Genomic DNA, 21,642 nt, shown 5'->3' on the forward strand with positions numbered 1-21,642 from the left:
GTTTTGTGATATACATGCCTAAAATGTGCCTACAATTTCTATAGTGATATATCGGCATTATAATTATTATGACCTTACGCACGCACAGCGCGTGATACGCGTGGTTTGAGCGGCGGCGCTGCTTCTGTCATTGGGTTTTCAAGTGACGAAACTTGCACTGAACCTCCCCTAACGCGTTAAAGGTGAGGATAGGAGCTTATTTGATTGGTGACGATCTGAATCGGCTGTGTTAATCCCAGTCCACGCCTTGTCTCCTCCTCGTCTCCCACTGAAGGTGCGTGTCCACAGGCAGCGGTGTTTCCGCGTCCCATTCATTAGGCTTGTTCGGGATGGTCTTGGCTTGACTTGACTTGACTTGACTTACCACGCCGACGAGAGCTGCAGGTGTCTGAGGGGGCGGGCTCTAAAAGAGACGGCAGCCAAACGCCGTCAAGTCGGACAACAAAGTCAACGTGACTATAGTGCTCAAGCGATAGAACACAGCAGCAAACCAAAGAGGATATGTTTTTATATATATATATATATATATATATTTATTACACACACACACACACACATACATATATAAATACACACACACACACACACACACACACACACACACACACACACACACACACACACACACACACACACACACACACACACACACACACACACACACACACACACACACACACGGCAACATGTGGAAGGCATTATTTTTTCCCAGTATATTTGTATTATCATTCTATGTTTGTATTAACCAGACCTCACATATAATAGGCCTACTCACAACACAATGCACGGAACTTAAGATCAAGCCATGAGATCAATGCGATCAAAATAAAAAGTATCATTTCACCACAAGGTGGCCGCCGAGTGCGGACCTGAACACACGTCATTGAACTTTTAACCAATGAGAACCATTCCGCTGTAGCGGAGGTGTGGACAAGCCGGTTGCAGCCACCGTGGACCGCGCTGCCAAGCGCTGCAAGAAGCGCCTCTTAAAAACTTGTTCCCGTGATGTTTTGGGTCACGTGATATGGTCGCGACCCTGTGACGTCTTTGCAGTCGGCTGCTAAGTCGGACACAATTCTAGCCATCATGCATCGCTTTCAACCCACAATACATCACGTTAGGTAGCGCGCTGCAGGCGGCTACATCAAGTCGAATTCGCCTATTGTCTATGTGAAAAGCTGTGCAATGCATTCTGGTAGCGTCGCGGCGAATGTCGAGAGACGGCGCGCGAGTTGGCCCTCTCATTTGCATAAAGTTGAAGTCGAATCTACTTTATGCTAATCAGAGGCGCCGGGCTCGACTCGCCGCATCAGGGAACGCTCGCGAAAATCTTCTAAACTGAATGTTGTCGATCTAAAATAAAGACTTTTTTAAAGACTTATTTCTCGCTTAAAATGTTTTCAGAAACACCTTTCGGTGAACTATTTTCGTAAAATAAGAGAAAGTTTCCAAACGAGCCGCCGTGTTGGTCTGCGTGAACTCCGGAGCAGACAGGACAGCAGTGAAAGCGATCGTCCAATCAGGTGCAGCCTTGAAGTGTGCGCGATTGTATGAAGGAGAGCGCCTGTCAATCATCCTCTAGTGGCAGCCTACCAAGCGTGCAATCCTGGGAAGCGGCGCGTCTCCTCGCGTTTAAAATCGCCCCTGTGGACACGTACCTTCACGGCTTCTTCTCCTCCCTCTTTCCCACTTGCGTGGGTGGGCGAGACGGGAGGCGTGCCTGCGCTAGCCTGCGCGGTGCACGAAACTCACACACTCCGTCGGCGTGGCGCAGGTGCACTGCGCGCTGACTACGCCTAGTCTACGAAACTCAGTTCCCCTGTAATGATATAACCGTTCGTCAGTTTTAATAGGATAGGGAACTGAGCTATGTAACCTGCAGGATATGGAAAGACTCAGCTGAGATCAGTTACATTACCTCAAGTAACTTCTTGTCCACCAACATAATATGCAGGTTTACCTTCACTTCGTGCCTTTTTTACCAAGGGCCACGTCTTCATCCTGGCTTCTTTGATGAGCTGAGAGAGATCCTCAGCAAAACTGAGCTTGTTGTCATGCATGAAGGGGTGGTTTTTTGCAGACTTCCATACGGCATCTCTGTAGGACCTCAGGGAGAATCGAATGATGATGGGTCTCGGCGGGTTGAAGATGATTTTCCAAGACAATGGGCAACGTCAATAGCAGTTTGAGGCATGTCCTCACCATCTGGGAGGATCTTCTGGCAAACTTCTATGGCTTTTGCTTTCACATTCTGTTGAGTTTTCGGCGACGCCATGAAGTTTCAAGTTCCACCGTCTTGAGTAGGAGTCCATCTCACACACACGTGTTTGGAGGTTGATAACTTTCATTTCTTCCTCTTTGAGATGTGAATCAACATTCAGCATTTTTTCCTGTGTGTCCTTAATTTCATGCAACTGCATGCAAAGTCCAGAGTTTTCATTAGCCCCTCTATTTTAAGTGTGTTGCTATCGATTTTCTTGGAGTTTTCACTCACTAGCTTTTTGAGGGAGTCAGCTCTCTCATTGATGAGTTTTGAGAGGGTAGAGATAATGGCGTTGTCTGGGGAGGTGGAACACTTTTCGGGGTTATACAGCGCTTTTTTAGCAGTTGGGGATTTGCAGGGAGTCACAGGTAGCGGCAGAAAAATCTTCGTCTGCCGCCATGGTAACAGTTACTGGTGGCACGGGGCTAGCATAGTCGTGGCACAAGGATATTAGCATGTTACCTGGGTGAGCCTTGGAGGAGAAGGCTTTGTTGTTATGAGATCTTTTCCTGTCCTGGTTCGGCATTAAATGGCTTTCAGTTGTCAAAGAAGTCACTTTAACTGGAGTTTCCTCGTTTTTTCACCGTCTAATAAAGCTTGGTGCAAGAGCTCAGCGAGAGTGAACCTACTCGGCAGCCATCTTGGCCCCTACTCCGTTCAAAAACGACTTCTTCCCGTCAAATCTTCGAAGGCCAATGGAAACTGTCCGACTGCAGCGCAGCGTTTAGGCTCTGCCTCCTGCTGCTCCGCTGATCTCGTCTGCTTTCCAGGCGAGGCGCAGTTTACCTCGAACGAGCAGACTGATAATAATGCGACTTAACGAGACGAAACAACGTTACATTTCGTCTCGCCTCGTTTTGATCAACGAAAATGAAAACACATTTTAGCATAGTTTTTATTTTGTAAACCACATTTAGTCTCGTTTTTATTTGTCTACAATATTGCATTATACATTTAATTATTGTTATCGTCACATGACCAGCATTTTCGTTGCATCTCGTCTCGTTTTCCTCACGTGATAAAGGTTCGTTGACGACGATATTTCGTCATAATTTTCGTTAAGGAAAGCAACACTACTCTGATAGCATGCTCCTGCTGGAGATTCAACCACAACTCGATTACCTGTTTAACTCACTTTGTGTGGTGTTGCTTTGATGGTGTGGTGAACGTGTCCACTGTGTCCTGCTGTCTGAGTACCGATGTCCACTTTCGAGTACTGAGGTCCTTTTCATTCATCAGCTTATCATTTTGCCTTTCCATCTCTGTCATGTAGCTCCAGTGCTGTTGGGCTTGATCACAGATGTGTGGTAATTTTCCCCTTATTATTTGATTAAAGAGCAGTTCAGGAGGGCTTTTCCATGGCATGTTCAATGCTTCTGTCCACAGTCAGATCATTTCTTAGTTCACATTTCCAGTCTCGTCCTTCTGCTTGAGCAATCTTTATATCCTTCATCAGTAATGAGTTTTGGTGCTCAAATACTCCATTTGCTTGAGCTCATTTCGGTGTCATCTTCATGCATTTGATTCGATTATTTTCACAATATTCCCTGAATAAGTCAGATTTGAACTGCAGTCCATTATCTGGTTTGCAGATGATAGGTAATCCATAGTCTTCTGAAGATTGACTCAAGACTGTCAGTGACTTTCTCTGTAGTTTTAGAAGTCAGAACATTGTACTCATATTAGCGACTGTAGTAATCAACTACAACAAGTATGGAGTGATTGGTTGGTAGCGGTCCTAGCAGATCTATAGCAACATCGGGACTGTCTGGTAAGGGTGTGGTCCTCAGTGGTTCTGGCTGGTCGGGTTTGGCTACAATTTTAAATACATGTCATGCCTTGGAAATTCTCTCAGCTGCTTAATTCATGCCTGGCCACCAAACCTGGTTCTGAGGTGTCGTTTGGTTCCCATTATTTCCAAGTGACCTTCATGAGCTAGTGTGAGGGATCGTGTAGACTTTGTGGCAGCACTATATGACTTCCTCGAAGCACTAAGTTAATTATCAATTGGTGCATATGGTTTACAATTGCTGTATCCCCCAGCAGCAGTTCTTTAACAGCAGGTCTGGTATGTGTGTCACACTGAAGTTATATGGCTGATGCCTGAGGACCCATCTCTCTATATGTGTACACATGGTTTGGATGGGTGACTGTAGAACTTCTAATGGCTTATGTCCCTTGACTAGATCTTACCATACACATATGGGTGTAGTCTCTCACAGAGCCCACACCAGAGCTAAGGCTTCACACTCACACACTTTGTCTGCGAGTACCTCTGCTCACAGTCTGTCAGTCTTATGAACAGCACTTTATCTTTTCTGCTTTCAGTCTATAGAGTACATTTTCTCCCATCACTAACATTTTAAAGTCTACTCCCCCCACACAAAGGGTACGTCTCTCAGCCATTTTATGCTCTTTCACAATAAATGGTAACTTTTCTTTGATCCATCTGTGAAGATTCATTTTCATACTTGTCATTTCCATTATACTTCTGACATGTCTGTCCATGTGCAGGACATTTACGATATGTTCCCTTATGATCAGTATATACCACATCTGGAACATTTCCTATCTGCTTTGCCCTCTTCTTTGTCCCTCATCTTTCCTCTTGCTTTTTTGTACTTCCCTCCTTTTTGTTTAACACGATTAACAGTTTCTGTCTCCCCAGTCAGAGACATAGCTGCCATCTGTTCCTCAATTTGAGTGTTACTCTATGCCCTTCCTCCAGCAAATTTCTGTGCACATATTCTGATGTACTCAATCAGAATTGCATCTCTTATCTGGTTATCTGTATCTGCTTGAAAATCAATGTCTCAGACGTGTAGGAAAATGTTGCACGCTCTCTCCTTGTTTCTGACACAACCTGTGAAATGTCTGGGGGGCCAAACGCTGTGAAGACCTGGGGGGCAAACACTGTGATGACCCGGGGAACATATTCAGTATGTATTCAGCGCACCGACTGCAACCGTGTAGTCTGTTGCTGCTCCAGTGCCTGACAGAATCGAAAATATGTCCTGAACATCTGGTCCCGCAAGGTGCAAAAGTAGAGCCTTTCTCCTCTGTTTAGTGACATCTGTCAGGACATGATTAGCTCATTTCCATCCGCATGTAACTCAAACGTTGTCAGCCACCAGGCCCAACTTGGTCCTAGCGTAGCCAGTCCTAGCCTAGCTGGTCCATGTATCATTTTCGACCGAAACTCCAGCTAGCTTAGTTGTGCAATTATTCCTTGCCTTGCCATCTTAATACTTAAATAGCGCATTCTGAATTGAATCATGTAGCTTCTGCTTTAACTTGCTCTATTGAACAGTTCTACATACCGCCTGGCTATCTCCATGTGTTCTTCTTTCCCTTCCCTTCCCTTCTTTCCCCGATTGTTCACTACTCATGTAATCTGTCTAACCCAATACATGACACTTTTCACCAGCCTCTTTGTAATCCTCCAGGGTGCACAGCTATTCTACTTGCTCTGTCTTTCTACTTTGCAGGGTGACATTGTTCAAAGACCCTCAATTTCCCTTTTTGATATCTTCACATTATTTCTTGGAAAGCTCTCTGACCTTCAACTTCCCATTTCCATATACATGTGCCCATCAAGAAAAGAAAAAGCCCTACTTCCACCCAAGAGCTTATTTCTCAGTTCAGACCTCACTGGCTCCATTCAAACACTGTCAGAGTCAATATGTTTTTTGGCTTTCTGAGCTTGTTTTAACTACTGTAAAACTACAGCAACTCAAGATGTGCCAATCACTCGTCTCTCTAGGATCCCGCTCTAATCACCAGGGCAGGTCGCCACACATTCACACACTTCTGCCAAGTTGTTAATTAGAGCTGGCATATCGCCATGGTAATAACCAAGCATCAATAAATTATCAAATTATTTCATATTCTAATGTGGGGAGGAACAAGACCATGCATTTGCCTCAATTTCGTTCACCTTGCAGTCATCAAAGAGCCATATTTATGTGGCTCAGTTTTTTCTCTCCCTCCCTCTCCTTGCCTCTCCCTCTCTCTCCTTACCTCAAGGACAGAGCGTTAAAACTCCTAAGGTCAGCAAAAGGCCTTATGATGAGTTCCGTCTCCTTAGGGGTCCTACATTCAACTACCCCTTCACAATGTGCTTTATTAATTCAAGAATCAATCATTTCAATTGTTGAAGCATTTTCTCAAGCCTTTGATGTCTGCTAAAACACCATGCTTGAGTATTATTTATGGATTCAAGATCAGAGATATAGCCTTTAGTAGTTACCATCAGGGAGTACCAGTCATTCCTACAGAGAAACACTACACGTTCAGGGAACCCAACTCCATCAGACTCTAAGATCGTCAGTAAGACTTCCCCCAAGGCTTAGAGATCAGATCCCACTACTCCCACTGAATACTAATGAATGTAAAAGCCCCTCCACTGACAGCAGCATATTCACCACCAGTTCACTTGCACGTCTCACAGAAACGGTCTCGTACTTATCCAACGTTACTGTCTGCTTAACTGCAGTTCCCTGTGTAACACTTCATGTTGACTATTTGATGTCTCCTCTGAACATAAACCAACAGTGTGATGCATTTTTAGTTCTGTTAGCTGTATTAGCCCCCTTATCCGTTTGCTGTTTTAGCCCTGTTAGCTGTATTAACTTAACTGTTAGTTGTATTAGCCCTGTGTATTAGCCCTTTTAGCCGAACACACTGTAGGCTACAGGCTACTAACTAACTAACTACCTAGCTCTCCTCCTACTGACACGAGAGGACACACTCTTGTGGTCAGCACTGGGTTTGTCATTTGCTAAGGGATAATTATGCATACAGACATAGAAGCAATTCTATTACCGAGGTATATAAATAAAGAGGAATAATTTGTAATCAAAACTGAAGGAGTTGCTGATCATGGAGGTAATGCAAAACAAGCTTAGGCCTTTGAGAGCATTCATAAAATCTTTCTATGCTCTTAATTTGCTGTACGGACGAGAAAGGGAGTCACAGAAACATGTCTCTTTTTCCCTGGTCAAACAGCCATGAAGGTCATCCTTCAACTCAATATTTTTTAGAGAGGGAAGGAAAGTCATTTTAGCTCCAGTCTGCAGTCTTATGGCTTATTTCCTCCATCTGCACCATGATGTTGTGTGCTGAAGTGAACAATTTTTATCTAAGCTCCTCTTATAAACATGCAATTAGCTGAAAACTTTTCCTTTATTTTATAGTGCTTTAGCAGCATTGTGTCTGCTCAGAGATTAATTACATTTGTTTGAGTTCAATTATGGTTTGTTAATTTTGCTCAGGGGGATTTATTGAGCTATATTGAGTGACCTTAATGGACTCAACAACTCTTTCCATTGTTGAGACCATTTCTAGTATATCTTCATTAATTTAAACTAAAACACGTGAGTGGGATTCTTATATTATTAGTTGAATTGGTTTTATGAGTATAGTATAGTTATACTCATAGTAGGCCTAGTCATACTGTGCTCGCACTCGATGGCCAAGCCTAATAAGCAAAAGTATTTCTAATTACTTGTCAGTGATGTATTATGTTAAGTTGTATTTAATTCTCAACGTTGTGTCCATAAAATATTGTGCATTAACCAGCTGTCAGCTTCAACATCACAGAACAGTAAGAAATCCGGCTGATGAGACGTAGAATCATTTATTCAATCCAATATCCTTGACCAATCTCTAGTTTATGTGTAGCGTTCTTGAAATTACAGGCTAATCATGATTGCCATCAAACATCATCACTCTAAAATTACGAAATGAAGAGCTGTCAGCTTCAATTAGGGCTTTTCCCCATTTTAAAACGACTAATGATTAGTCAAATGTTCCGTGTGCAATATGCTTTAAGGAGCATATTTACCGTCAGTAAAAATAATTTGTTTAAAAGTTGAAGTTTGAACCGACTTATACTGTCCTTTCTACCTCTGAAGCTGTCCTTTTTTAATATAGACATATTTAGAAAATACTTGTATGCTTGATTTGTGGGATAGTTTAATTTTCCAACTTAGAGATTTCACTGAGGCATTGCTTCAAATGTTTTTAAATCGGCACTGAAATGAATGTGTTTTATTCAAAAGTCAGAGCTTTAATTGTTTGCCTTGAAGCCAGGAAATGTTGTCAGCTTACGAGGAACACTTTGAATAGAAACTATTACAACTTATAAAAAGTTACATGAATGGTCTTGCACCACCATTGATCATAGGTGAGGTTTGCTTTCCTGAAAACGTGCGTACTTTCTCAGCTGACAGATGAAGGGTATTTGTCATTTCCTGCATTCAAAAGTAGTCTACTTTTCAACTAACATCCTTTCATTTCTGTACATCCACTACGATTTATCTTTTACAGAAGCTGTCCTGGTAATATGAATATCATTATACAAAAAAAAAAAAAAAAAAAACACCTGTTAAAGCCCATCACAAACATCAATGTGCAAAAGACATTTCTCACTGCAGGTGTTTAAATACTAGAAATGCAATGCAGAGCTCAGGCAGGTGTGTCTGCAACGACCACTGCTTTAATGTCTGCTTTTTGTACTTGCACATCTCAAGCAATAGGTCTCGTATTTGAAGTTGGCGTATGCAACTGTCTGCACTAGCTCTGTAAAGCTAAACTGCAGTTCACTGTGTAATGCTTCATGTTGAACTGAACAGAAACTGTGAGTCCTGCTGAGTGTTCAATTCTGTTACTTGTTAGCTTTGAGCAGCATTAACCCTGTTTGCTGTACTAGCCCCATTAGCTGTTAGCATTAGTAGCCTAAGCCGAACACACCAGTCTGCCACCTGCTAACTAGCTCTACTTCAACCACCCTAATTTGCCAGCCTTGGCTCCACCCTTGTCTGTTAGCTGTATTAGCCCTGTTAGCTGTATTAGCCCCCTCTTCGCTGTAAGCTACATTAGTCCTGTTAGCTGTAGTAACTCTGTTAGCTCCATTAGCTTTTAGCTGTAATAGCCCTATTTGTTAGCCCTATTGGCTGTATTAGCCCTGTTAGTCGAACACACCTTAGGCTACATCTCCCACCACCCGCTAACAGGTAATTAGCTCTTCTACTACTGACACGAGAAGTGGTCAGCAAGATTTCCCTCCTTAGCATTGGAACACCAAGGTTCTTTCTCAGGATTTTAAAGTTGCACTAATCAACATTTTATTTAGGACGGATAAGTATATGTAGCTTACAATGAAAGAGTATACTATTCTCACTCAGTCCATTTGTTCTCCCATCATTTCCAGCACTTTGATGAAGCCGCCAAGCCCTAAATGGCATAGACTATGGAAAAAGTGAGCAACTAGCTGGTGAACATAGTCGTGCAGAGAGAAAGCCATTTTTCTCAGCAGTTAAATGCCACCAAAACACAGCTTATGGAGGGTGAATATTGGACTTCGGTCAACTGCAACCCAACTCCAAATGAATGTTAATGTTGTTCCTTGGATGCTAGACTCCTGGTAATGTGGTTTTCAGAGCTTTCTCTGCCCTAACACGGCCCAAAAAAACAATCATTGCAGGTTTAAGGTTTTAACTGATCTGTCACAGACTGTTCAGGTAACAGGGAAGGGAATGCAGACAGAATACATGATCAAAGGAACTTACAGTGAGCAGCATGAAGGCATCCCAAAGCCGAAAACAAATCCAACAGTGGAAATTCAGGAAGGTAGTTGACAGGCAGCAGTGGGAAGTGGCTGCTATTAATACTGTGGAGTTCAGGTAACAAGGTACAGGTGTGCTGGGTGGAGCAGAATCAGGCAGATGAAGGGGAAGTCTGAGGGCATCTGGTGGACAGATGGGGGATGACAACATTTCTAGAGCCTCATAATAAATACAGAGGCTTAAGGACAGATGTCACCATGATGTGGTGATATGTCTAATGAACACATCACAAGTGATAGTCATGATGATCGAAAAGATCAATTTTTAAATTGATCTGTATTTCAGATGGTTGTTTGAAGCAGTGTGTTCTTAGAATGTTCTCTCATTTGTTGAATGGTGCCGACTAAATCTTTCTAATTGACTCAGAGTCAGTTTGACTACATTTTACTCCGTATTCCCCTTGTTTATTTTTATATGCCTGACTTGTGGGGTTTCTAATTCATTTAAGTAATCAAGTCAATTGACATTTCTTTGTCTTTCTTTAAAACAAACCAATTTCTTTGGAAGTTGTAACAATTTTGCATTTGTATCATGTGGGGTGAAGCATATCCTGACAGGACACTATTCAAATCAATCGTTAATATGAGCAGATGGACATTATAAATTCATGTCAGTATGGTCACAGTTTTTAAAGATGAGTTGAAACCATGGCTAAATCTAGCAGAGCTATTGAACTGATTAAATGTATATTAAACAAATATGTGAACTATTTCATGTGTTAAAATTATCTCACAATCATAATTTTTTAAGCATTTTTTAAAATGTATACCCTGCAATACATACACATTATTCAAAATAATGTTATAGATACACAGCTCTCTGATTAGCTTTGTTCAGAAGCAAGTTACATACTTGGGATTTTTCTGTCTGATAAGCAAGCTTATTAGTCAAGTAAGGTTAATTACATTAATAAAATTGCCATATCATTCCTCAAGTCTGAAAAATGATGACAAGACTTGCTTCTGGCGAAAGCCTTGAGAGGATAAGGATCAATCCCATTCTGTAATTGTCTGATGATTAATGATAAGCTGCTTGCACTCAATTAGGTTTTATTCTGAGGTACAGAAACCAATATCACGATTCCCTACGTTTTTGTTTTTTAAATATTGTTGACCCAGAACTCAATTATTGTCCCACACAAAAAAGAAAAAGAATGTATTGAAGTTACACACTGACACTCGATGAGAGTAGTACTGTATCCAATGAGTGTCCTACATCACATACATCCCTTGGTCTTGTTATATTACATCTGTCCTGAATAGGAATATGTATTAATGCTTTCACACATCTATATAATAATGTAAGGGCCACACGTTTCCATATGGTTATCACAATAACAACCATATGCAGTTATGAAGCAGTAAAGGAATACGGATCGTCCTATTTTGCAATGCCCTCTGTCTTATTTGCAGCCAATTTGTAATGGACCTAAATTGTGATGCATGTTTGCCGATAATATTAATACGACCGTTAATCTTCACCCCAGTCGTCATTATGGACCCGCATGTCTTTCCGTGTGTTTGTTTGTGTGAGACAAACGAAGGTCACCTGTGACCACCCTTGGTGAACATTGATGGCACCTACTGATCAACACTATACATAAATAAAATGTTTACATGGAGCCCACAGACCTATACACAAATACAGCCGGTGTCAAGGACACAGGGTGGTTCCAGCCTCTCAGCTGTAAATGTAAAGTAATCTCTGGTAAATTAAGGCTTTACAGTCGATCTAAGGTCCTTTAAAGGAATCAATCTGGAAAGGAGAGGCTGAAGAGTGGTTCAAGTGTAACAATGATGCTACTGGATTCTTATGGGTTTCCTGTCAGCGCAGCCGCCGATGAAACATGTCAACACACATACCATTACCAAAATGCATACTGTCCATCTGCTTTTGGCCTCTCACTCGACAGCTCTCCCATAAGAGCCGGATCCTTAATGGTTTCATTGATTGTAGGGTCTTGTCATTCATCAGCAAATGGTCAATGTCCTAGCTCTCCCTAATGACACTGTTTAAACTTAAATCTCTCATCTTTGAATGAATGTCCCATGTAAATGAACTCCAACAAACTGATCAGCATCATCATCATCAAAAGGAAAAAACAAGAAAAACTGAGGATTTTAAATTGTACTTATTAATTTTGGCAAACAGACAGCAAATGTTTGCGTCTGTCCTCGGTGTGTTCTGGTTATGTAATTCACATATTCACTGCCATATAGATTTCAAATGCTTGCCTCTGCTGGTTGTTTGTCCTCTTCTCTGTGCCCTGGGTGCGCAAGACATCTGCAATTCCCCAGGTGCGGCAGAGTAAATACGCCTTCGGTGCCTTCGGTGCTGTGTCGCCCTCATCTGACTTTTATTAATGAGCCAATCAATTCCTATTTGTATCACCCTTTCAACTAAAACCCTGGCCTCGCAACACTTAACAAATTGGCTGACCCAGGGCTGAGCAAGTGGCAAGGAAACGCTCCTTCGCTGTTTCACTGACATTAGTCAATTGTTGTTCAATAGGTTGTTAAATAAAACCTGTCAGGCCATAGCAATGAATAAATCAACTTTTTTTTTTGCTGATGTATACACAAATAGCAGAGAGTTGCAGTGGCTTCATCTTCACTATATGGACAGATATATCAGCTGCATTTGTGTACCTGTAGTCTGGGCCTGTTTTTCATATTTTGAGTCAGTCTTGGTTTATGTTACAATATTACTGAAGACCATTTTGGGCAATACCCTTTAGTAAAGCAGTCTAGATATAGAAGGTTCTACAAATTTAGTTCCGCCTGGACAGAGCCCTGACCTCAACCTCAACCCTCCATGCTCACTCAGACTGAACAAGGCCTTATAGGTCATTGTCAGTGTCAGTCTTGCTGCTGAATGGGAGCAAATCCCTGCAGTCAGGTTCCCAAATCTCGTGGGAAGCTTTTCCAGTCTCATACGCTGTAATTGATGGCGCTATTAATGGCTAATAAGTCCTTTATTAATGCTTTATAGACCAGTTATACTGTAGTTCTATTATAATCCATTAAAAACAAAAATCTGTCTCCATCCATCCATGCATCCATGTGTTTGACTAAACGGACCCACTCAACTGAAGCTCTTCATTGCCATCTACTGATACGTGGCCACTGTTACACATTACGGCTGATAGACTCCTCACAGCTTTATTGACTAAAACATAAAAACCGGAGACCAAAGAGGTGCTTTTCAGTGATGTACAAAGTTTTATTATGGAAGAAGAAGAAGGTGCATTGCATGATGGTGTTGAACTAATAACTATAGTTTCATGTAAAACCCTACAGGTCCTCTCTCTGGGTTGTAGAAAACATGCCAGCCGGTTTGTTTCTTCGTTTCTGAAAACAGAAATACATATATGGATTGTCTATCTATGAACAGTCTTTACTAAATTATATTTCTGTTAAAATGTTCATTTTGCTATGACTGGGGTTAGTTTTACAGTAATAAGAACTCTTCATGCTTCAGATGTCCCAATCCCATGCTTTTGGCATTATCAGTGGCTACAACTTGAACAGAACAAGCCACCGAACCTCCTATATAACAGTTGAAAATGCACTTGCACTACTTTTATGAAATATTTAAAATGAAATTGATCGTGTTTACTTAAAAAACATGGGTTTTGGTGTGAAAAATAAGGCCATATTAAATGTTGGTTCTTAATTGCCTTGCTTGCTTTTTATTGCATGTTCTCATTTAGTGCAGAACTGACTCAGCAGTCTAAATGGCTGACCTATGCATTGCAGGCTAAATACCATCATGTCTGAGTAACAAGTGTCCCATATGATTTACTCAGTCCAGCTTCGACGTTGCATGTTGAGATAACAATACAAAAGTCTATGAGTTGATGTCTATTTGAGCCCATGTTGTTTCCATACATGGCATTAAACATCTTCCTTTTTATTGAGTGTGTACAGAATATGTGGACGTATTTTCCCAGAAAAGAAAAGCCATTGGAATTAGCAAGCTTGGGCTACATTTACATGATTCGACCTCAAGCAAAGTCCCCTAAAAAAAGGAAAAATGCATTGTAGCTTGAAACTGGTCATGCATGAGCATTTTCATGTTTTATTCACCTCTCTGTTTGTCTGTATAGAAGAGAAGGACTCTTGGAATTAGTGTGCTGTCTTTTTGTCTGGTTTTGGAGCCTGCTTGACACAGTCCTTAGATCAATCACTTAACATGCCATGCAGCAGGTTCACTGTTCTTTTTTAAGTATTAAGTATCTGCAGTACTTTGAGGGGAGTTCTTCTGTAGTATTCCGAAAACACCAGGCTGAATTAATGATGCTGAAAAGCAAGCACATTTCTTTCTCTTTTCTTTTTTTTTTTACTCTGCAAGAATGTAATTGATTATCATAGCTAAGGTTTTGGCATCATAACACCTCAAGTCATTCAAAGGTATAGAGGTTATCAAGACACTATGCTAACCATGTGATAAGACTGAAACAATCTTGCATTATTAACTCCCACTGTGTTTTAAAAGGTTAAGTGGGCAGTGTAACATAAGAAATGTTGATATGCACTCACTATTCATCGAAGAAATCAATTTCATACAAATCAATGTCAAGTATAAGTTCAGTGCAAAATGAAAAAGTGTCATGAATCACACTTGCACATCAATACGCTATACTGTACCTTTCCTCACTATTAAATACAACAAAAATACCGCGACTAATTTAAAGAAATATCCCTAAACACTTTTCAATTTAACCAAAATCTTGATGGATGCAATGTAACTGTAATCAAGCATTGCATGTAAACAAAGAAGGATAAAGGACAAACCTTTTTTTTATAAGGACATATTTTGACCATCTTCAGTAATAAATGGCTAATTGAAACCATTCACTTAACCTAAAATAGCCCGTTATAGCATCATCAGCAGCAACAGTCAGTCAGTTGGCTACAAGAGCTCATGATAGGTCTCCTGGTGGCAAATGAAGTACAGATCTCTTTCACCATGAGCCTCTCTGCCAGGCGGGGCGGTCCTCTGTGACCTACTTGAGTCCTGGCCACGCCCTGTCTCCACATACGACCTCTCCGGTGAAGGACAGAGGCGAGGGAGCGTAGAGGTCAGAGTCCGTGTCTGATTCTCCCTCGGCGATGAAGGGTCGGACCCTGGCACAGAGTGAATGTCCAGCCACTGCTTCCGTCGCCGCTCCAGCTGGCCCTCCTGAGCCTGTGAAGAAAGAAGGCCCAAAGAAGTCCTCCTTGGCCTGGGAGATGCTGAAGCCGCTGAAGGAGCGCTCCAGCTCCTCGTGGTCAACGGACGGGATGGACAGAGAGGTGTCGCTCTCCACGGCGGTGGCCTCCTGCTGGCGACTCTGCCTCCTGTGGCGCCTCCTGCTCCGAGAGCCGCTCTCTCTGCCACTGCAGGAGGACCGCTCATGAACCGGAGCGGGCGGAGGCGGGAGGCGGAACAGGCTGGGCGAATGATCGCCGCAGCCACCGATCGGTGAGGGGCTGTTGGCCACGCTGCTGTTCCAGGCAGGCTGGCTGAGGGGGTGCTGCAGCTGGTGCTGCCAGGAGGTAGAGGGGCGGCTGTGGCTGCCGGAGGGAGTACCCACCGATACGGCCGCGGACCGACCCAGTAAAGGATCTTTCTTTTCCAAAGACCCATGAGAGCATTGGAAATCTGCAGCTGAGCAGGTCTGTAACTCCTTTTCCTCCTTCACGACCGCTTCATCCGCCTTCTCATGCTTGATCTCCTCTGGGCTGTGGTAAGGCGGCGCTGGATATGGCTCTTTGGAGTTGAAGAAGGCATCGGTTTCCGAACGAGGGATGCCCATGCGCTGCACATACACATTGACCAGGAAGTCGAGTTTCCTGTCCATACAGACCACCTGCACAGAGAAAAAAAAACACAATTTGGAAAAGGTGTTCATTCCCAGAATTCAGCAGAAAAACGTGAACCAACTCACTTTCACGCAGCTGGAAGAAACATTCATACCTGCTTTTCCACTTTGACCAGACGTCCCATCATGCTCTGGTCATCTGCAGCCTCCCCTTCAGCTTTGGGACCTTTACCAACTATCTGGTCAACTCTAGCATTTGAGAAAAGTCATATCTGAGATTAAAACAAAACTGTTCTGCCACATGGGTTTACATTTAAGAAGTTCATGATGGCATAATGTGAACTGCTTTTAACATGGAATGTCGAAAAAGCATTTATGTGGAAGATACTCATCGAGCCACAAATATGATTGGAATGAATGAATGGAAGGTCGAGGCATATCTTGAGTAACCATTGATTCGGGTTGACGACGTGGATGCATGCATGATGTTATTGGGCTGTCTTTAATGAAACAAAGTGTGAATAGAGGGGGACGTTGTTCTAAGTGGCCAAAATGCAGCACTCGGCATGCTATTGTTGTGCTTCATGCTTCATTTCCATGGCAACCTGCAGGGGGAGCTCTCCTTCTGTCTCCCCAATATGGGAGCAAGCATCTAGGACTGTCAAACCCCTGTTGAGCGAGGCCATATGACACGGCTCATCAACATTCAGTCAGCAGGATGTCTCACTTGGTTGCTTTTCTTCTCTGTTCTTTTCTTGACAGCAGCTGATGTGACACGAGGGCTAAAGCAACTGCACAACTTCCTCAAAATGTTGCACGTAAACGTGTTTATCAAACCCTTTCTGGATTGTATTTAAAATCCTTAACCTTTGCTTCATCTCAGCATGTATCATCAAGCTAAATGAGACAGGTCAAGTGGCTTGAGCTCAAAAGGGGTTCCGTCAATCAAAATAATAAGGTAGCATGTAACTGCTTCGATATTCGAACAATGGCGCATAATGCTGGTAAAATGGTCATTCTAGAGGTGCAGTCTATTAACCTAACCTAGGACCTTCAGTGGACTTCTTATGGCGAGGTGTTGATGGGGGAGGGGGCCCCACAATCATATCTATCCTGGCAAGGCACACAGAGACGATATGAGGGCAATGCAGAATGAAGCAACGTGGGAATCACATCAGCTATGGAGACCAAGTTTCAATATATTCCACACACAAGACGTACGGTGAGTCTGCCTCGCTGCGTGGATGAAGAGTGCATGTAGCCCACTGTTGGAATATATCTATTCCACTTGTTAGACCTTTAGGGGTTAAACATGTGAGGGGCTCATTTGTGGGAGGAAACAATGTGAATTAGACATCGTTTTTTTTCTATCTGGAATGAATTTGTGACGCATTCAAAAGCTGAAGGAGTGAACCGCATTTTTGATTTCTAAATGTTCCAAATGTTCCAAACATCTGAATACAACACATGTCGCTGGAGAAATGAAACAGGCAACTCAGTGACTTGAGCGTCACCACATGTGTGTATCCAGCAACACCACGAATACACGACTGGATCTCATCTCTGCTGTTGTACTGAATTCAAACAAACAAAATGACTATTCAAACAATACTATATAAATATAGTATAGAACTAAAGAAATAACTCTGAAAGTGTTTCCTCCACATCCATCCTGACATTTAGGCTCACAGTGATTTAAACTGTAATATAGCGTACAGCGAACGTTCACTTGCCTGGACTGCAGGTTCTTAATGCGAGACAGCATGTCCAGGTGACCCGCTGAGTACTGCTCGATCACATCCATGACATCGTAAGGCCGCAGGCTCTCTTTGAACCTCCTCTTTGACACCAGAAACTTCATGATGCTGAGGGTTGACACACAGAGAAGGCACAAGTCTGTCTTTTTCACAGCAATTTTGACAAAGAACTGGTGTTACTAATAACACTGAAGCACCATCATGTTTTACACAATACAGCAACCCTCAAACTGAAGCAGCCATCATTTTGCGTTTACTACACCTCCCCTACTTTGACTGTTAAAAAGGCAATTACATGATTATCAAACTCTTAATTAAATGCTGAGATCTGGGTTTGGATCTACAAGTAAGTCCAACGGGGCAAGAAACATAAGCAGAGAAGCAACCACTCAGCTTGTTAACAGGCCGATGTGTCAGCCAGATTAGATGGAACCACTGTATTTGGAGAGAAAAACCAAAAGTGAGTCCTGTCAAATTCCCACTATAGGTCAAAGGTTGGATCCTCAGAAACCAGGGGAAGAGAAGGACGTATTTCTCAGCTGTCTTTGAAATGGGACAGCCTTGTCGCAGACTGATGTGACCGCTGGATTGGGACAAAGTTTCCGTGTTCCCTTGTCCCAGTTTGTCTTTGTCCCCTGAGTCAAGCGTTTCCAGCAATTCTCAGTAAGTTCTTCCAGCTTTTTGTGATTTTTTCTGACCTCGTTTTTGCCTTCTTCTTGCAGGTTTTACTTCCTTTTTGAGTCCTAACTTTTCCTGTGGTTTCCAGTCATGACAATAACAATGTACATTTAAATTTAGGGCATTTAACAGACAATTTTGTCCAAAGTGACTTACAAATAGTACATTTGTCGAAAGAAAGAAACTACAACATATCATTGCCGATAAAGTAAGAGTGAAAAAATAAAGTAGAGTAAAGTAGTAGCAGCGCGGATACCCCTACACCAAAATTAAAAGTGCCTTTGTCACCATCAAGATTATTATCTGGACAATTACCTGACTTCTTGCATCATCCGATTTCTTTTTAGCGGAATAACAGAAATCACTTTCATTTGTTAAGTAACATTAAAAAGGTTACCCATTTACCACTATCAGAAGTAATAAAACCTGCACCACTGAGGACCGCTAAGTGAAGGAAAAGCAAAACAAACACAAACTGCCTAAATTACAGAACCATTAAAATGTGGTATTAAGGTGAATCCTTACCAGATTGCTCGTATTGAACCCCTCAAGCCTGGAGGTAATTCTTGACTGAGAAAGTCACAGTGGCAGTTCTTATCATCACCAATTTCCTCTCCAGGGAGGCTCGCCTCTACAGAGCAAAGAGAGAACACTCTTAAAGCATATTTAATCTGCTTCCACCAGCCCCGTGTCCACAGCAGAAGCAAAGCAGGGCTGTTGCTTTTAGCTTTTACAAAAAAGATGCAAAATTCAATTACCAAGTTAGTTTCAAGCCAGTTTGTGAGCATAGTGAGCGGGCTTTGTGGAACAACAGAAGAAAACTAAAGAACTTGGTGCAGAATTGAAGGATAGTGCTGATGGGATAAAGCTTTTACCGAAACCTTTAATGACAAGTACTCTCTTCCCACTACCAATTATACCGAGATTAGCATTGTCATCTATGGATTTTCAAACGTATTGTAGCCTATACAGGCAAAGGTGTCAAGGTCCAATGGGGAATTGGATGATGTTCTGGTAGGGAAAGTGAGGCCTCTTCATGCAACATAAAGCGGGCCTTTTGGGCATTTTGTCTCTCGGTTGATTTTTGATCATCTTGGCACCACTTGACTTGAACCCAGGATTGACTAGGTCTACCGCTAGTGTAGATAAACACTTGAATCATCCGTCTTATAATCCTAATATTAGCACATGCTTGTTCTCAGCTAGTACCATGCTTCAGTCTTCAGTCAATGTTGAGAGCGAAAAATAAAGGGTTCATGTCAAGTGTACAAATCTCCGCAGATTTCAACATGCAGGTTTCTCAGACCGGTGAAGCTGACGTTTCTTTTGATTATTTTCCCCCATAAAAGCCAACCAACAAAATATCCCTTACTTATTAAACCTTCAATTCCTGCAAAGAGAGAGAGAGAGAGAGCAGAGACATGGGCAGAGATTTGTTATGGATTCTAGCAGGATGACAATGGCAGACAAATCGATTCCAAACATGGGAACATGTTGAGTCCACTGAATGATTTCTGGCTCATGTTTGAAAGGGCTGCCCTCTCTTCTCTTACATTTACATGTACCATACTGCATATGTTAAAAATCTTCATGTAACATATCTGGTAAACTATATAGACATTACAGAGTATATCACAGTCTAAAGTGAAGACATGTCACGGTGACTTGTCTGACCTGGAGAACTCTTCAGTCCAAAGTCTTCATCCTTCATTTCAATCAGCACTTTAACATGCCATGAAGTGGAAAAAGAAAAACAACCAATGAGAATTGGTTCAAAATTGTTTAACAAAAGAAAAGGCAAAGAAATGACAGAGAGATGTCGGTTTGTTTGACAGTGACACAGTGGCCTGGATGACATATGGATGCAGCCGGGCTGTCTAGCAACACATGACGGCTGGATAACAACATCCAAACGGACGGACCGCCTTCTCCCCAGCACTACGTTGGGATGTTGCCTGTAGATTTCACTGGCTGTGTCTGAAATCACTCACTATAGTCCTCTATAGAACTCCCTGGATGGTGAGTAATGAATGAGTGAGTGATTTCCAACACAACCCGTCTCCCTCGTATGTATGAATGCATGCTGGAGAAACTAGGTAGCAGCGTTACCTGCACAACGACTGCATCTTAAAGACAGGCTTGACTGCAATTAATTAAGCACCATCAACTCCTCCTTCTAAAAGCACAGCTGGAGAGAAAGTGAATATTTCCCAATTTATAGTGTTTCAAATACTTTCCAGCTTGACATGAATAGAGTTATACAGAAAATATAGAATTGATTTTGCTGTGATGAATTGACAAGTCGCTATCTGTAAAACAAAATAGTGCTTGTGGGAACTGTGCTTCTAACTCATTATCATGTGATGTGTGCAGTTCCCTCACCCTCTGAGTTTTGCCGGGCGGTGCTGCCCCGGGATCTGAAGGACTGCTTTGGCCCTCGGTTCTTCTCATTGAAGCTCCAGCTCTTGGCGAATTTGCTGGGACTCGCCTCGGCCCCGTCTTCCGGCCCTGGAGACTGGGACTTCTTGCCCATGGGAGACTTGGAAGGACTGGGGAACACCTTGTCTTTCAGGCTGGCCTTCCGACTACACGGGGAAGTATGGAGAAGGGAAATGCAACCAGCTTAACTGCTTGTCTTTACAGCATCATTCAATTAAACTAAACAGCTCTCTGTATCTAACTTTATCCTACTGCTTTGTTGCTTAGCCTTAATCTGTAATCTTGAGAATTTGTCAAAATCAGCAGTGATGTGATAAGAATTCTTACCTCAGCAGAAACGTAAAATTGGGCAATGTCCTACAGCAGAAGGAGCCATGGCCACATACGAACATACTGCATTCAGTGGGTCAGGCAAGCAGCAGGAAGCTACAAGCGAGCATGCATGGGAAGCAAAGTGACAGTGCACGTCTCAAAAAGGAAGAGCCTGTAGTCTCGCTGTGTGCAAAAAGTGAACACAAATCATGCAAAACAATTCACCATGGTACGCTCCGCCCGATACACGGGAATCACTCAAAGGAAACGCTTTGTTATTGGTGCTCAGCAATATGCACCTCGCCTGCTGAACAGAAGTTTACAAGTGCTGATTAGGCGAAATAAAAACAAGGCGGCAAGCAAATCAACTGCATAAAGACACTTCTAAACAGAAACCATGAATCAAGTGTGACAGGGCAAGAAACGGGGATGTACATGTGCGTTTTGTAACCCTTTATGTAGAACTGCAGTAGACAGAACTGCACTATAAAAGGTAAAGTTAGATTCTATTGTTCACTAAGTGATTTTTTATTTTCAAAAGTCCTTATTCTGTGATACCTCTACCTTCACTTGTGTTTCATTAAAGAGGGAGAGGAACAGAGGTATGAATGGAGGGCGACACACAGACTTGCAGGGCGGGGGAATACCTAATATTTCTCGGACAGCACCCGCAAAGTCTGTCTTTGTGTGCATTTTCACTACTGGAGTGGTGGGCAGTAGAGGAGACACAAAAACAAAAGTAGCAGTGGATACGGTCAC

At 42.4% G+C, this 21,642-nt stretch overlaps 1 protein-coding gene across 1 annotated transcript; it reads right to left on the reverse strand.

The window, feature by feature from the left end:
• Window positions 1-14,704: 14,704 nt before the first annotated feature.
• LOC311017088 (potassium voltage-gated channel subfamily KQT member 2-like) lies at window positions 14,705-21,134 on the reverse strand. The gene is made up of 8 exons (XM_084015226.1): window positions 20,899-21,134; window positions 20,515-20,717; window positions 19,505-19,522; window positions 18,658-18,763; window positions 17,431-17,562; window positions 16,742-16,810; window positions 15,853-15,946; window positions 14,705-15,745 (listed from the first exon to the last, which is right to left on the reverse strand). Exons 1-8 carry the CDS (start codon window positions 20,961-20,963, stop codon window positions 14,900-14,902), a joined length of 1,533 nt encoding a protein of 510 aa, XP_083871352.1. The 5' UTR covers window positions 20,964-21,134; the 3' UTR covers window positions 14,705-14,899.
• Between the last annotated feature and the right edge of the window lie 508 nt (window positions 21,135-21,642).

This window comes from Eutrigla gurnardus (genome assembly GCF_963514095.1).
Source record: "Eutrigla gurnardus genome assembly, chromosome: 8".
NCBI lineage: Eukaryota > Metazoa > Chordata > Actinopteri > Perciformes > Triglidae > Eutrigla > Eutrigla gurnardus.